Genomic DNA, 17,724 nt, shown 5'->3' with positions numbered 1-17,724 from the left:
ATAAAGCACACTGACGACTTACAAAGGGACTAAATAAGTCAAAGCTACTATTCCATGCAACCCCAATAAAATTTGGGTCCTATGAATACTGAAATATATGTTTAAAAATATTTTAGGCAGAAATATCAATTTTTTCAGAAGCTTTAATGAACAACTGCTTTGTTGTCTAAAGTTGGAAAGGGCTAGGGAGTCCATATATTTAAGAAGTCAAACCTCTGAATAACTACAAATTAAAGACACCATTACAATAGGAAGGTATTTCTCAATCAGGCTAACACGGTTTCACTTCCAGATTGGATCTCCTCAAATTACCAATGCTCATTTTTTTATTGTCTCCGCTCTATGCAATTTCTTTCCCATGGGAACAATTCTGGAACCTGCTTAAGGAATTAATTCCACTAAATGTGGTACATGGCCTTTTTCTAAACTTTTTTGTGCAATGTACACTCTTTCCAAAGTATCTGGTCTAGTTTCACAAGGCATTCCACTTTGAAAAACAGGTGAGAAAAAAAGTAATTAAGTCCATTTATTTTTTACTCAAGTCCCTTCATTTCCCGCCTCCCCCACCAAGTCACATTAAAAAATCTCGCAGGTATCCATGTTAATTCTCAGAAATGAAATATAGAGATCAGGAGTATGTAAACTAGTGCTGTATAAGTAAGACTGAGATACAACTAAACAGATATTTATCCACCTGTTCATCATCTTCAACAACAACCAGAGTGAGTTTGTTTTTCTTGAAGTCAAGCCTTGTTATCTTTGGCCTGCAAGATGAACAGAAAGTACAGGTTATGTCTAACTCTCTTAGGAATTCACTGAGAAGGTACCTAATATTCACAGTGCTCTCATATCCCAAACACAAATTTTTCTTCTGTTATTGCAAAAAAACCACAAAAGAGTAAAAATCTAAAATACATTTTAACATACATCAGAGAGCTTACCAGAAAAACAAACCAATCTTTGTGTCTCCTTCAAAGACAAGAACTCCTGTAGGTGTCAGTCCCAGGCTGTAATCATTGCCGTCTCTTGCCTAATTGCCAGAAAATACAGATTATATTCATTTTGGTGTTTGACCCTTTATCCAATTTACTCCAGTGGATCATGTAGTTTATTTACCCAGTGTTACAATTACACACATATCTGCTAATAAAACAAAACCCTCGTGTTTCGATGATCTCACGCATTGAATTTCTCCTGTTTACAACTCTTCGATAAGGTTGACTAAAGTGGAAAATTAAAGTTTCTTGATTTGTCTGTGTAATAAGGACCTCCTTATGCAGTTCATTGCACTTCCTTCTCCACAGGAGATCTATTTTTACTTGTAGTTCTTCAACTGGCAGCTGACTGGACCCCAGCCAATTTTAATTACTAGGATTTTTCACAAAACTCTTAGTTAAATACAAACTGTAGCACATATTGCCACACCAATCACATATTTAACACAGAGCAGATATGCCTGGACTAGAGATACCCTCTAGAAATGTATACCAAAGAGTGTAATGTTGACACAAAGCCAGATCACTTGTTGCAGAGATTGCATGAGTACAATATTCCTTTTTTTTCCCCCCCGTCAAAGTAAAACCCGTGCTGAAACGCAGCACGAAGCCAACGTTATCATTTCCAAAGGTCACCACGCTGTGGCTAAACATACCTTGACTATGTGCATGTCTACACCATACATTTCCAGCCACTTAGCTTTGTTTAAGTAGTTAGTTTCAGCCTGCGCTGGTGTTTGTCCCCTGAAATAAAATTTTTGCTGTTAGGAAGGTGCCTGAAAAAGCCAGAAAGGAAAAACCGGTATATGAGAAAAGAGGAAAAGAACTTTGCAAAAGTTTGTGAAAAACCTAAACACTGCTGACACTTGTGTGCTGTCATGAACACCACGGTCACTTCTGTAAGTTTTAATTTGGAACCGCAGGTGCAAAAGTTCCTGCATTTTAAGGTTTTGCACCTCATCATTTTACTCAGACCTTTGAAAAGCTTCATTTTTCACACTATATCCACTTACAGAATATGACAGAACCATATTAAAATTATATTTCTGAACAAAATCACATAAGAAAAGTCAGCAGCACCTTTTTAATACATTCTTTTCACAGAAAAATCAGTGCAAACAGCTGGGTAGCATTCACTGGAAGATCTAGTACCTGCATTCCTTCCACTTCTCAAAAACAGCTAGTTCCATCTCTTCAGTCTGAGTGGGAACAAACCTGAACTCAGACACCAGTTCAGGGACATGTTCAGCAGGATCATAGTCTCCAAGTTCAGCTACAAAAGAAGACCATGGTTAAACACTGTTCCCAAAAGACACAGTGGATATTTCTGCATACAGTGGAACTTCTCTAGTTAATCTAAAATACTAAATTTCTTCTTGCATTCCTCCTTCTCCTCCAGTTCTCCTTATTTTTGAAGTGTCACCATCTTTGACAGGGAAACTATGGACACTGAACAAATGGCTGTGTGGTCTGCACAAGAGCTTTGTGTTAATTTTTACTAAGTGCTATTGACATAGTCCTTAACAAGCTTCCTATAAAGAAAATTTATCACCATCCTTGAAACTCACCTTTTTTCTGTCTTGCAGAAAGTTTTCAGCATTTTAATCACTGAATTATCTACTGAGATGACAGCTAACTAAAGTTGCAATGGAATTTTGCCTTAAGTTATTAAAAAACCAAATCTCTTGAGATTTATAAATTGCAAAACCAGTTCTGACACTTTTCATAAAACTATCTGTCCATTCTAAAGATCAGTTTCTGGTTTTATGATTCAATATCCCCGTCCTGCTAAAATTACTCTGTGTCAGGGCACAATCATGCAGCTGTTATTTGTCGCTCTCCTTTTCATCTCAGAACATGATAAATGTCCTACGGGGTCAGTCAAATGGTTCATCTAGTCCACTGCTGCATGCTCAGAGGGGCAGTGAGAGATGCTATTTACAGAGCATATTGGAACATACTAGTCAATGGGTGTGCCACATCAAAAGCACAACCTCCATTTTCCACAGATGTGGAAAGTCCAGCTTTTAAAGACAGATATGTGCCTAAATGCTGAAACTCACAGTTGGACCCCCATAAAAAAAGTCTTGATTTTCAGAGTCACTAAGCACTTGCTCCTCCCACTGATTTCAAGTTGCTTCTTAATGTTCAGTTCATATAAAAAAAATTAGGAATAATTCTGTAATTTGAAGCTTGGGAGTCTGATACAGGCCAATAACTGCTCTCTCTGAAAAAAGGAACTACAGATGTCTGTGTAGGAAAAAACCCCAGACATCTTAGTGAAGACCTGGAGAAGTCAAATAAGTGCACACAGTATTCCATAGGTACAGAAGTGACAAATGATCTAAAACCCTGTTTCTTGGATTTCTGAACACTGCAAGCATAACAATAGTCTTTTCACCCCCTCCTTTTTTTTTTTTTTAATGCTGACTGAGGAAGCCTGTAGTTCTATAATAATTTACTCCCACTAAAATGCCTGCCTCTGTTGAAAGGAATGCTGTCAAAGCCAGCTTAGGTTCCAGCTGATTTAAATAAAAGTACACAGCTGTCAGACAGTAAGATTAAAGCCCTGCTACGGACCTCATTGTGGAGAGAGGAAAGAAAAGACCAGCAAAAAAAGCAACGGACATATGGCCTAATTAGATCACTTTGTTTTTCCAAAAACTTCTTCACTGAACCTGTATCTTAAGGCTCTAACAATGCTAATTTTTAACCATGGAATGTATTCTAACTGTTTTTCTTCCGCACAAAAGAGCAGGTTAAAAAGGCAGGTAGCTTCACAGTTTAGTCCCAGCTCTCTATACGAGGGCCATTAGGAGTTCCTGCCTGAAAAAAAAAAAAGTGTTTTGGAAAATACTTGTAACAGAAAGAATTTCAGTGATTTAGTTCTGTTACCTAACTCCTGCAGAGTAAGTACAACCGTGCATTGATTTATAAGATGAATGTGGTGTAGAGAATTTGTGCAGCACAAACACATGGCACATCTCCAAATTGCCTCTTCATCAGACAGGACTGTACATCAGCTTTACAGCAGAGGTTCCAGGATTTTTTGCAGACTCAAACTGGGTTGAATAAGGCCATATATCTATATCCTCCAATAAGGACCCAAAAGCCTACTCTAGCAGACACTTGTAAAACTTCAAGCCTCTTTCTTTTGTGAGTTTCCCTGCTTGAAACCACAGCAAACTTCATATTTGTTAAAATCACACCCTCATCCAAATAACAGAAGACACTGGCCAGGAAGATCAGTGATGTAGAACCTATAAAAGCAACTTAGGGTCAGACACAGCTCTCAGCAAAGCCATGTATGCTGGATTCTCAGCTGGAATCAAAAGTTAAAGACAACTCATTAATAAGTCTCAGCTGGCTTGAGCATGGTGCAGTACAGCTGAGAAAAAAGACAGTATGTCACGTCTTGTGGCTGAACAAGGGTCTGAAATATCAACAAGCGCAGTTCAACCGTGAATGCTCAAGTATGAGCATGAGACATGTGGCACTAAGATGTTCCTACAAATAAGCTGAAGTCAAAATCTGATATTTTATATACAGGACTTTTCAGCCGAGTGCAGAACAAAACCAATTTTGTACCTCATTTGGACAACAAAAAAAAAATCGTACAATGAAATAAAAGTGAGCTGTGTTACTACATCAAAGCAATTCAGGAAGACTGTAGACCTCATAACTCGTGTGAAAGTGGACAGGTTTGCACATAAGCACTCGAGAAAACAAGTTTAGGGCAAAGCTGTTTATTTTCTGAAGCTCCTTGTTCTGTTTCAGAGAAATTGAGTAATTTTCTGCATATGCTCTCAGCACAGCTACAATCAAAAAGAGCTGTGTTTCACACTGGATCACTATTGTCTGGGCAGAATCTATTTTCTGTATTTAACAAGGACAGACTAAAAGAGTTAATAAGAGCTGCTCATGAAACTTCATCCTTCCCCTCTTGTACCTACTCACCTTGCATGTTATAAGCTGCCAACTGGACGGCTGTGTCAAAAGGACATTCCAATCTGCCGCAAGAAAAATGCACTGTTAAAGCCTGAACTGACATTATTTAGCAGACAACTTATATAACTGACAGTAATGTTTGCGATAAGAAAATAAATAAGAATTAGTAGATTTTCAACAAATTAACAGGAGACAAGCATTACATTATTTAAGCATTCCTCTGCTGATATTCATGCATAGAAAAGTAGCATTTTAGAGAAAAAATAACATTACTAAGAAAAACTTACTAATTATCAAATAAAAGCTTAATAAATTCCATGCTAGACACACTGTATGGTTTAAAAGGCTGCTTACTTTCCACTAAGAATATCCAGTTTCAGCTGCAGAACAAATAAATACCTGCAGGATTAAATAAGAAATAAGTCATTGACTAATAGTTCTAATATGTCACTCAGCCAACAGGAGTAAGTTAGAACTTGACAAATAAAAATGTTTTCTACTCTTTACATGGGTTTTCAAGATTATAGAAACTGTACTATGACCTTTCAAGGCTCATCAGTTGGGTTTGTGTGTTTTGCATGGATTTCAAATGAAGGAAACCCAAAATGAGAAGTTGTCAAAAGCTGAACTACAGTGTTGCATCGAAAAAGAAACAGGATACCCAAGTAAATATTATTTTTTTTCTCTTTTGTTCCTACTTGGGCAAAACCCGACTTGCATCTTCCACATTTCCTTCATTATTCATAGACATACCAATCTCATAAGAGAATGGTTATTTTAAAGTCTCGCAAAAATAAATGCTTCTAATAGGGATTGCTTAGTTACAATCTAACCCAAAAAGCTGACTGCAAAGTGAGAAAAAATAAAGAATAGGCTGTGGCCTTTCCAACTTTTTACTGTTTAGAGCCAGCTTTCCTTCATTGCCTTGCTTATTCTGTACTCTTCTCACTTAAAAATTGGGCGAATATTGAATACAAATCCCTTTAGTGTGCAACACCAATTCTTCCAATCCAATACCCACAAAGAGCAGCTCCTTTGCTCCATTATAGTACCCAGCTTTCCTCTGACAAGAGAAGAACTCTCATCAAGGATAAAGCACTGGGATCTGTGACAGTATTCACTTTGAATTCTAGCACAGATGCCCAGAAGCCTTACACAACACCAAAGACAATGCTTCTGCTTCAACATGTGCCTGTGTCTCCTCATACTTACACAAACAGACACAAAACAGATGCAGGTGTTTTTCCTACAGGTCCCACAGAAATTCACAAATACTTTGCCAAACCATTTATATTCCAAAGCCTTTTGAACACTAGCCCCTACATGGGGAATACACTTGTTTGGTACTGACCCTAGATATCGAAAGAATGAGCACAGTGTACAGTGGGTGTGACCAGTATGTGCTTATCAGCCACATAACACTTGCAAACAATTCAAGCACTGCCCATGCTGTGTTACGTGACCTCTGACTGCTGGCATCTGAAGGGAAGCTGCCACAGAACATGAGCAAGCTGCACCTTGGAAGCTGAAAACTGGCTCCAGCTGGGTGTCCTGCTGCACAAGGGTGGAACCCTCAGAAAGGCCCCAGTGACAGTGATACCCCATAGCAAAGCTCTGCTTCCCACTGCTTCTGCTTCTTTAAAGTGTCAAACTGTCTCAAGACAGAAGGAAGACTTGCTCTCCTGTTCTGGGGGGATTAGCTAAGCAGGCAGACAGGGTTTAAAAGCCCTCAGGTTTCAGGTCTGCCCTGGTAAAACCTGTATAGCAAAGTCTGACTGGCAGAACTCAGTCAAGGTGAATGAAAATACTTCATGGTGGTAGATACAGATGTAGGTTCAAATTTTGTTTACAGTTACTGTTTTTAAAGAGAGTTAAATGTTTATTTATTAACATGAATGGGGAAGTAAAACATTCTTCTAAGATCGGCAGGAAAGCATTAAAAAGCAGCAGTTATCACATTATGTTACCACATGTAAATATGAAGTTGTAAAGGGTACATATGGCTGTAAGGGGTAATGCTACTGTAATCTTCCTGGTAGCACTCCCAGGGATTTGGCTAAAGTGCAGATCGAAGATCCACACAGACATAAACCTGAACAACAAACAAATACATTTCATGCCCTTACAAATGGCTTAGGGTATTAAATGTCCACAGCTATCACAAAAACATAACTTAAGGGATCAGCAGTAGTGGCAATAATACAAGGAAACATCACCTTTTATAATAGATTTATACTGCAGACAGTTTGTTGTATTCTCTTTCAAAATACCCCAAGTATGTCTCAGTCCAACAAGAAATGCAGTACTACGAATGGATCTGTAAAATGCTTTAATCAAGAGAAACTGCTGCTTACCTGATACTACAATCCTACATATACAGGACTGTCATCTCACTTGTCAACATGGCAGTAAAACACTATTTTCCCTTTCCATAAACTTTACAAAGACCACACAAGCAATGAAATGCTCACTGAACTTTACTTTTGCCAAAGAGAATCTCTAACTTGCAATTCAATGCTTTTCTGCCTAGAGACAGGATGACTGCATGCAGCTGAAACTAAATACAGCTTAAGAAGAATAAAGACAGAGCAGTAATGTCTGTTCTCTTCAGTAGAAACCTCTGTCCATTGTGTATAAGCTACTCAGATCAGTTGCCAAAATTGTCTAATGAAAAACAGTGCATTAAGTAATATATAAATATTTAGTGCTCTTTATGTCACAGCTCATTCATTTCAAGATAGGTACATTACAAAAAGAGGGCAGCATTTACAAAAAGCCAAGTTAGCAAGCAGCTCTAAGGAATTCTCTGAAACATCATACAACTGTTTCAATAAGCACCACAAAGCATTTCCCTGGCCTTATTTGGGTACCTCTCTCTCACATAAAATCCCTCTTACCTTGTTAGCTCTTCACGTAGATTATTGGGCTCTGATGAGTAAAACTTTACACGAAAATGCAGACAATACGGTGGGCCAACTGCGAAGCAGAATTCATTCAAGACAGCAGTAACAGTTACTGGATGAGACATGTCTATTACACAGAATCACATCACAAAACCTGACTGAAATTGGTTGGCTATGTCCTGCCACAAAGTCTTAAGGCAGGAATTCCTTTGTGACAGGGAAATCCATGAAGAACATCAGGGTGAAAGGACACAAATATGCACATGAAATAGTTTTAAAAGTTACAAGTCAACCCAACAGTCATATCATATTAACTTGACTCATCCTGCCAAGAGCACATGAATCTAAGTTAATCCCTATATTTAAGGACTATCCATCACCAAGAAAGCTGTGCATCTTGGCTCTGCAGTTGACTAAAGCCTCAGGCACGCTGTTGGTCTCTGCAACACCTTCCCAGGGCTCTGGAAAATACTCACTGCTGACATCTCAGGCCCTTCTATTCCACAGAAGTTTAGACATATTTTATGGGGACTTAAGAGATCCTTCTACTGAAGAATCATCTTTTCTGGAAAGCAAAGAGTTAATTCAGCAAAAGGATGGATTAACAGTTCTTTAAAAATGTGCAGCGCTCTGCTGATTCTTGCATTTGACAGGAGGAATTTCTCTCTCAGTGCTTCCAAAACCTCTGTTGTATTAACACAGCACCACAAGTCCCTGAAGACTTCCCACAGTGCAGAGCAAGGAAACTGCTAAACAACAATCAGCCAATGCCACAGCTTACCCAAGCCACACCACTGAAACAACCAGGCCACACTAAAGGCTTGTGCAGCAGGTAAGTACTTGGTGGACTGAACACAGATTCGGGCATTCAGGTCTGCTCCAAGGGATGGAGGCTCCAAGACACATTTTCCTGCAGTCAGGATAACAATCTCTAACACTAAAACATCTTCAGCTGTCTTGACTCCACTTTAACTATAATTAATGAGCCTATAACATGTTCAATTAAGAACATTAGAATGAAGCAATATGAGCTACAGAGGGAAGAGGTTAATAAACAATCAGTAGCACCATGCGGGGCTTTTGTCACTGGGTCTCATCACCCCTCACAGGACACTGCCCCCACCACCCATTCCAACTCTGTGCTTCCTGTACGTCAAGACCCCAAGAGAAAATGGAAAGGACACTTACTTTTAACTTGCTTTTTAATGCTTTTTGTGTTGTCCAGCCAATGCTGAAAAATAAATTAATTTCACTGAATTATCAATAAAGAATTCTCCCAGAAAGAACAAAAAAGGAAAGAAACCCCTATTTGTTAGTGAAGACCATCTTGGAATAACAAGTTGTTTGTTAAAACAATCTAATCCAAATCTTTCACAATTCAGAGCTCTCTCTGTGCTCACTGAAGATTCTTTCGCTCAAAGTTTATAATGCAAAATGTCAGTTTTGAACAACATCCTGTAGTACCTTATTTAAAGTCAGTCCTCGAGAATGTGCTTTCTACTTAAAAGAAAAGAAAACCATTCTAACAAACCACTTCACTAAAATTTTCATCCTGTCCAAACAAACACTTAATTCACACGTTAGTAGGTCAGCCAGTGACAATGTGCAAGAGAGGCATAAATCATAGCTGGAGACTCTGGCACTCAGTTGTGTGTGATGTTTACTTGAGGCAGGAAGGGGAGAGACAAAATAAATATTGTTGGCTTCCAGGCATTTTCTTTAGATGACTCAAGTGCAGTAAAAGCAAAGCCATCTATGTCCCAACATTAGGCTCAGCTCTACCTAACTCTCAAAAATCTATTCACAAGTGACATTTTAGCAACTATCACGAGAGGACAGAAGTTACTGCCTCACCTACTAATGCTAATTATAAGCTATATACTACACATGAAGCCAAAATAATGGCCTCACTTCTACTGTGTACAACAGCATGAGAAAAAGAAGCTATAGATGGCAGATTGAGAGAAACACCTACACATATACACTATGCTTCCCAAAATAATTGTATATTATCACAGTGCTGGAGAGTTTACCCCAGAAGTTAAAGCTGGAAATCTAACACATGGCTAGTGGGAGAGATCTTCCCAATGCTGTGCATGGCCGACAGCTCCCTCCTCCAAAGGAGGTGACTCAGTTAAACAGGAAACACGGCACCCTAATTCAACATAATTGCATTGACTCAACAGCCAGAGCAAACTGCCTAACACACCATGTCCTGCATAGTTCACCATGCCCAGGGAACACAACCTCATCTGATCAATCCCAAATGTCACCTTGCAACTAATACAGATAAATTATATACTTAGCAACACTCCTTTTTTTAAACTATGTGCCATGAAGTTCACAGAGGGCCCCATAGAGGACAGAAAAGCAACAGTAGTATGAAAAAGAACCGGTATTTTCAGGTTGCAATGCCAAGTGCAAACACATTCCTGTCTTCAGAACAGCCCTGCCTTCTGCAGAGAGTGTGTGAAGTCAGCCTGTAATACAGCCGGGATGTGCAGTGATTGCTCTATTAGCTGCAGATCAGAACAACTGAACCATCTGCTGCTGCTGTGCACACAGTTGAAAATGCTCTCATTACCTATTAAAACAAAGTGGCTACAGAAAGCTATCTGAAATGTATCTAATAAATTTTTCAAATAAAGCAGGAAGCTAAAGGAAGAATGAAGTAAATATTTACGTCTATTTTGCTTACACTATCAGGGAAATGAAGTCGAGTGATATTCTTCTCTTTCAGAAAATCATAATCTTTTTTCCTATTCCATAAACTCTCTGTAAGAGACAGTCTGCTTACTCCTTCTTCCACCACAAAAATATACAAACTACCAACTTGGAGGCTTGCAGGTGATTTAGATGCAGGAATGACAAAGAGAGCCCTTTCCAGGCTCCAGGACAGGCTGTGTCCGCCTGTTTCATCTCCCTCCCGTTTTCTCTCATCTCCTCCACATTCCATGGGAAGGCAACCAAGAGGCCCACGACAGGCACCGATAGCACTTCATTCTGCTCGGCTCCTACCACTGCTGCTCACAGGAGTTCTGTCTGAATGGTGAGGGTGTGCATGGAAGAAGGGAAACAGAACTGATTTAAAACGGGGGCGGGGGTGAAACAAAAAAAAACAAACCACCAAACCAACACAAAAGTGAACAGACACAGACGTCAAGAAATTTGAGATTTATTCTAAGTGATTAAAATGGAATTCAAGTGGACCTGGCAAAAAAGTTTACTTTTGATGAGAGTTTGCTCAGCACAATCTACTGCTGAAATCCAGAGATAAAGTTTGCTAAACAGAAGGCAATACAAACAACAGACTGCACAGGGTACTGGAAGTCCTTACTAAAATAGTTTGCTGCTGCAGAAATTGAAAAAAAAAATCACATTAAAAAAAAAAAAATCAAAATCTCAACCCAGTAAGGGTTTTCAAAAAGTTTGTGTAAATGAGGTTTGTTTAATAAGACAGTGAGGCTAAAACTGGTCCCATACTTTATGGAATTAATGGGTTCATACTTAGTGCAATGCTATGCAAATAATTTTCAGCATTAAGCGCTACATCAAATAAAACTGCAAGAGTAACAAACCAATGTGTTGTAGAATTCCATTAGGAAAAGCAAGTACCTCATGCTTGCAACCTGTGGGTTTGCATTAGAAATTTGCTTGAATGTTCAGTGCCTCTGAAGCACTAGAACACCTCTCAAGCATTGTTGGAGGAAAAGTCCAATAGCCCAACAAGTTACCAGGAATCTTCATCTTTTGCATCACTGGACATGCTGCACTGTTCACTGTAACTCAAATTAACCTGTTCCCTTGGCTGCCAGACCAAGTCTGATATATGGTGGATAACCTTGCAAACAGCTCTTTTTGCCATCTCCTGCCCATTACTTGGAAGAGGGAATCCATTAACCATCAGACTACAAAGAACACAGAAATCACAAGAAAACAACAATTCTTTCATTCAATTCAACTAACTGTTTCAAGAACTTCTTTAAAAAAGCTATTATTTGAATACTAAAATCCAAAAAGTCAGGAAGAGTTTATACTGTGTTCCCCCCAAGCCCCAGTGCATCATAAACTCAAACTAGTGACCACTTCAGTAGCAGAAAAGAAGAAAAAAAAAAGCAATCCTTTAGTGTTCAAAATGGATCTATTGAAAACTCATTTGTAGTCAAAACAAGTGGGAAATTTCTCAAATTTTTGTTTAACTACATGTTGCTAGTTTATGTCAGCAAGTGTAACCAGCTAGTTCAGTAATATACTTAGATTTAATGGGGTAGCAGAAAGACTAACTCCTTCGGAGCTAGTGGACAATTCTGTCCACAGTAAGGACTTGATTCTTACACTGTTTATTTAACAGGTCTCCTGGATAATCTTTGACAAGTCATTTGATTAGTCTCTGTCTTTGTTTCCAGCTGCAGACTGGGTTTCTGCTAGAACTCGCCAGCTCCTCTTTGCAGGAATGGCTGCTATCGCAACAGTTCTTCATTTCTCAAAGCAATTAATTATCTCTGGCTGTTGCATTCAGCTCTTCTGGCAAAATCCAGTCTTTTCTGCTTCGTTATACACAGTACATCATTAAGGTCCAGTTTAAACAGATTGTTATCTCTACTCTGCTGCTTTTCAGTCACAGATAGTTAAAAAAAGGAAGCAAACCAAGCTCGAAATCCCCTGTACCTGGTAGACTGTGCAGTATCAAATACTCAATCAGGTGCTGTCAGGACTGGAAGTAACAATTTGCTGGACAAAAGCAAGCCAACAGCCATTGCTGAGGCAGAAAAGATTAACTCTTATTTCCCCATTTCAAGATGCAATGGCCTTATTTGCTAACATCAGTAGGAGAAAAACATTTATCATACAGATAGTTTCACCAGTTAAAACTAACCCGCTCTATGAGATCCTAGAGATGTGGAAATACTTCAGAAGACAAGATACCTAAAACATACAGGTACAAAAAGATAAATGCAATGGAGTCATTCACTATCAATACTCAACATCCTGGACTGCGCAGGGTTAACCAAATTAACATGATTTTTATAAATATAAAATGGTGTGCAATGAGCTGTTTTCTCATTTCTATTGGTATGCATGGTTCTGAATGCCATCCCTCCACTACTGTAGTGGTCTTTTCCTCCTTAGTGTTAAATGTCTCTGTTCTGTAAGAGGTTTAAGACCAGTTTGCACTACTGGGAACTGCAGCCCAGCAACAGTTAATCCCACTAGCCATGAAGTTTGCTTCAGATCTTGATCACCAGTGATCTTCTCTAAAGAGAATGTTCTCTACAATTACAAGCTAAATATAAAATCTGATCGCTTCTTTGAAAAGAAGCCACCAGGTTATAAATGTGTTTTGGGGCAGTGTACTGTGTCCAAAGCTTCAAGTTTGTGGAGTTTTCTGCCATTGTACAAAGCTGTAACACTTATGAGATCACCTTCAAATTGTTCTGGACACGGACCTTCACATAAGTAAAGGAATATAAGTCACTACCTCCATTTTCTATGCTGACCTTGAACAATTCAGATGTTTGGCTCAGCAGAACCGCCTGTGCTTCCCCTTTGCCATCCTAATCATGAAATAATTCTGAAGTGTCTTTGAAAAACAGAAAATGTTAGGTCATAGATCTAACAAATAAGATTAACATATACAGTATGAAAACTCAGATCTCATTCTACCTGGGGGTGCTGGGCTATGTGAATACAGGCATAAGTTATAGGGATGCAGGACAGAGAAAAAACTGTTCCTTGCCTAACAGCTCACTTAACTTGGAGCTATCCTTGTGGGCAGGATTAAGTACTTGGCTCTAAGAAGAATCTATATAAAACTGCACAGCCCCCAGGTAAAAGAACTGTGGTTGTTTCTGACAAACAATGCTCTGCTTCTGTTGTCAAAACCCTTCACATATTTACAAACACACAATAAAACACAATCAAATGAGGGCTTGGAAGAACCCTCTACTCAAACTGTCTGGAACATACAAACACACCAACAGCTTCTAGCTGCAGGTCTGAGTAACAACTAATTTGAACAAATCAAAGGTATACCCCTCCTGCAAGCAAACATTAACAAAATGACTTTTGCTGACGAGAACGTTGATGGCATTGGCAAAGGAAACCTTTCTCCACTCTGTAGAACAACAAAGGGCCAAGCACACACTCTAGTTCTGCCCCTTTCTCTCTGCATCAGCAGCACCACGAGTTTCTAGATGATGCCAGGCTCTGGGGTCCTGCTGGACCAGCCTGCCCAGTGACAACAGGAGGTGTGACAGAAACACGCGAAAGACAAGAAAGGAAGAGACAACAGCATTGTAATATGTTAGTGCTGAAGGTGGAATTAAACTCAGGGACACTGAAACTAACGCACCATAAAGCTTCTGCACAAAACTTAACTTGCAAAAGGCAGCTTTCTTATAGGATTTCTGTCAATATTAAGATTTAACTTTCATATTGTTGCTTAAAAAAGAGCATTGCTACTCACCGCCACTTGTGCAGAATCCATGAACCTTAATCCAAAGTAGTCGCTTTCTATAAGGTCCAGATGATACATGATCTGTTCAAACAGCAGCTGGCCTTTGGCTTTTTTCTGAAAATATAAAAGGTTTCAGTACTCATCAGGCAGGTTTATTGTGGTATCTACCTTCTTCTAGATATACTTTCTATTCTAATTCCAGTAGTAGGAGAATCACAAAATTTAGCTTCTGAAAATACAATATGGACCTTTTTTCCCCCTCATATTTTCTGATGGCTGTTTTTCTTAAAGGCAAATGTACACCCCACAGGAAGCACAACAGTGTTAAAATATCATTTTATCATTTTCCCTCTTATGATCTCCTTACTCACTGAAATTCAACAGAACTGGAAACACTGCTAGTACAATTGCAATAACTTAATGCACTGGAAAATTTTCAGAGCCAAGTACAGCAAATTGCTTATGAATTTACTACTGTTTGATATCTAGGCAATTCACCAGTTTTGAAGCAGGTAGCAAAGCCTACTGAATTAGGATATAGCATTCCATTAGCAAGTGCTTTTAACAGCTACCAGGAAATAGTTTGGGGCAAGCAACTTGAACAAATAGTACTTAGATAACACATTTACAAAACTAAGTTTATAAAACTCACTTCTAGGTGCAAAAGCCACCACATATGCTCATACATAATTTATGAAAAAACTTAGCCCTGGCCCCCAAGGAAACATCATTTTTACAGTGATGATCTAAAAAATTAAGCAGTTCTTTTTAAAGAGAAGGCACATAAGTAGCACCGAGAAGTTTCTACACAGTATGCATTTTTCATGCTATGAACTCTTTTATAGCAATAAACAGAAAGAATAGTTAACAGTTATACCTAAGATGCCTAAATGTAATAAAATACATTAATAAATTAGTAAGTTGGAGTACAAGTCATGGTGTTGAAAAGAAATATTTTTAAATGCAAAGAAATGCAGAAAGGATTTATGCTTACTCTGCAAGAAGCTTAAGGATTCCTTTATTTCCATAATGCTATCATCTTGCAATCTTTTTATCCTAATATTTATACACTCACAACTTGAGAAATGGGCTTACTTTCTAAGCATATTTTTAGTGAGCAACTAATCAGTAGATTTAGTCCAACTCTCAAAATTCTGGGTCAGCCAAATTCATATTCTCAGAAATAATCAGGTTTAATCAGCAAGTAATATCTAAGTAAAGTTGCATGTGTAATTTTTGCCACCTTCCTCTACCCTGATCTTCAAACATTTTATATTTAACTTTGCAATCCTAATCACTGGTTTACTTCGTGCCTCACTTAAATCCAACATAATATATCACAGTTCAAAGCAAAATATAAAAACAAGTCTGTAAACTGAGCCTGCCTAAGCAAGTTCTCACAGTTATTTATTTCCAAGTATTGGGGAGAACAGGGGGAATAGAAAGGAAGCATACACACAGAACCCAGAAACATTGTGCAATGAAAATACTGAGATTTTGGCCTAATCGATTTGTTCAGGGCAAGTTTTTTCTGTTCACCTAAGGAAAAAAGTACTTTTCAGGCAATAAATTAAACACCAGCAAGAGTCTCGTAACAGAAGCCCTAAGGCAAACCATATATATATGCAAATCCACGCTTTTCTTCCACTATTTGAGTCTGCTGCCTGTCTTTACAGACCAAGGCATTGAACTGTTCATATTTTTCCTCAGCATAGGGTATCTTCTGCTTAAACAAGAATATATACTAATACAAATGAAATAAATTCAGCACTTGCCACAGTGACACTGTTCCACATGAAGCTCTCTGCAGCTTGTCTAAAACTAGTGGAAAATCTGCTCTTATTGAGCAGAATGCTTTAGATCCTTCTCAATTCCTCAATAGGTCATCTTTTAAAACTGTAATTAACCAGCTATCTCAGCCAAATTCCCTGTTGGTGACAGGAGCACTTTGACTCAAGCCTGGAATACTGCACATACTATCTCAGACTACCAACAACTACAACCAAATTTCTGTACCATCAAGTTTCACAGTGTGTTCACCATTTCGGTCATCTCAGCAGAGGACTCGAAGATTAAGTGGATCCTGAATAACTAACGTGGGAGAAAGTCCCTGAAGAAGCAGTGCATGGTTGTGGAAAGATTTGCAAGGCTACTTGTTGTTTTCTGACTTAAATCACCAGGGCTGTCAACATGGAGTTCATTATGTACTACTCTGCACGTGAACTAAATATCACCAACTGTATTTGGTGCAAGTCAGCAAAAGTGTCACACATTCTTTACTTACTGCAGTCTCTCCTCCTTATATTTAAACAAACGGCAGGCAAAAATATTATTGCTTTGTAACCAGTCAATTTTTAGGAATCAAAATTAGTTTCTTTGTAATCGATGAAACTGCGACATCAAGTGTTTTTAAAAAGCTACACTACAAAAAGATACATTTTCTTGTGAAAAATTGCCCTAATTTTTAACGGCAACATTCCATTTAAGTGACAGTGTTATCCTGCCGCTAACCCCACGTGCTTTCCCCCCCCCCCTCCTTTCTTTTCCTTGCAGCAGAGCTCAGGTTACTCTCAAAGGACAAATATTTTCAAACTGCTTAATGGTTACCGATGAACTATTAACGACTCCACTCACGAACAGTCCAGTCAGTGGTTGGTCCTCCCTTCTGGGCACAGATTAAACTCCTCACGGGTTTACAATTCAGTAAAACCTGACTACTTGATTTACACGCTTTGCTATTCTCTGTAGGAAGCAACAGCAACCACTTCACAACAACAGGAAAACTTCAATAAAATATATCATATATATATATATAAGGCTATATATCTAGTGGTTTTGCCACACTGTGGAACGAGATAAAAGCATCTTCTGATTACTTTGGTATGAATCGCACGGCCCCCGCCCCCCTTCCCCGAATGAAAGGGATGCTCCCAACTATGTCCTAATGACACCTCCTGCTGTTCCTAATAACTGCAATTGCTGGCTGAGTAGGTGTTACAAAGGCCGGGCTTAACCCCGGTAACTCAGCACCTCGGAGTGCTGGTTTGTCCCTTCGTTGCCGGGATAAGGTGATTTGGAGACATCCATCTCGACTCAGGCACCTCAGTCACTGCCTAAAACTTGAAGAGCAGCATTTATACTCTCCTCTCAGAACCTGCCTCACTGACCTAAGAGCCATTTTCAGCACTAGAGCAGCCAATACAGACCACCACTAGTGAAGGAACACGGGCTTACAGCAGCTGGGCATGAGAGCTTGTGCTGGGTGGGCACCAGCTGAATAGCTCACTTCTTAAGGTTTTTATTAGGTTTTTAATCACAGATAACTCTTTTTTTCTAAAACCAACCAAAACGCCCACCTAATTAATTTACTAACTAAAATGCTTATCAGAAAAGGATTTTCTCCTACTTATTTCTTTTCTTT

The 17,724-nt window shown here is 38.8% G+C and overlaps 1 protein-coding gene across 4 annotated transcripts in view; it reads right to left on the bottom strand.

The window, feature by feature from the left end:
• EPB41L5 (erythrocyte membrane protein band 4.1 like 5) overlaps positions 1–17,724 on the bottom strand; it is a 57,856-nt gene that overhangs the window by 32,132 nt on the left and 8,000 nt on the right. For all 4 annotated transcript variants that reach the window (XM_027725575.2, XM_027725574.2, XM_039381595.1 and 1 more), the window contains exons 3-11: positions 14,313–14,417; positions 9,035–9,077; positions 7,841–7,919; positions 5,298–5,342; positions 4,953–5,005; positions 2,148–2,268; positions 1,652–1,739; positions 942–1,030; positions 695–764 (exon numbers count right to left, since the gene is read on the bottom strand). In XM_027725575.2, coding sequence (XP_027581376.2) covers positions 695–764; positions 942–1,030; positions 1,652–1,739; positions 2,148–2,268; positions 4,953–5,005; positions 5,298–5,342; positions 7,841–7,919; positions 9,035–9,077; positions 14,313–14,417 — 693 coding nt within the window. The remainder of the gene's footprint in view (positions 1–694; positions 765–941; positions 1,031–1,651; positions 1,740–2,147; positions 2,269–4,952; positions 5,006–5,297; positions 5,343–7,840; positions 7,920–9,034; positions 9,078–14,312; positions 14,418–17,724) is intronic.

The sequence above is a fragment of the Pipra filicauda genome, unplaced genomic scaffold, assembly GCF_003945595.2.
Source record: "Pipra filicauda isolate LSUMZ 115617 unplaced genomic scaffold, ASM394559v2 scaffold10_size6260569_pilon, whole genome shotgun sequence".
Taxonomy (NCBI): Eukaryota; Metazoa; Chordata; class Aves; order Passeriformes; family Pipridae; genus Pipra; species Pipra filicauda.
Note: the sequence above shows the minus strand (reverse complement) of the source record. Positions and strands in the feature narration are given on the sequence as shown.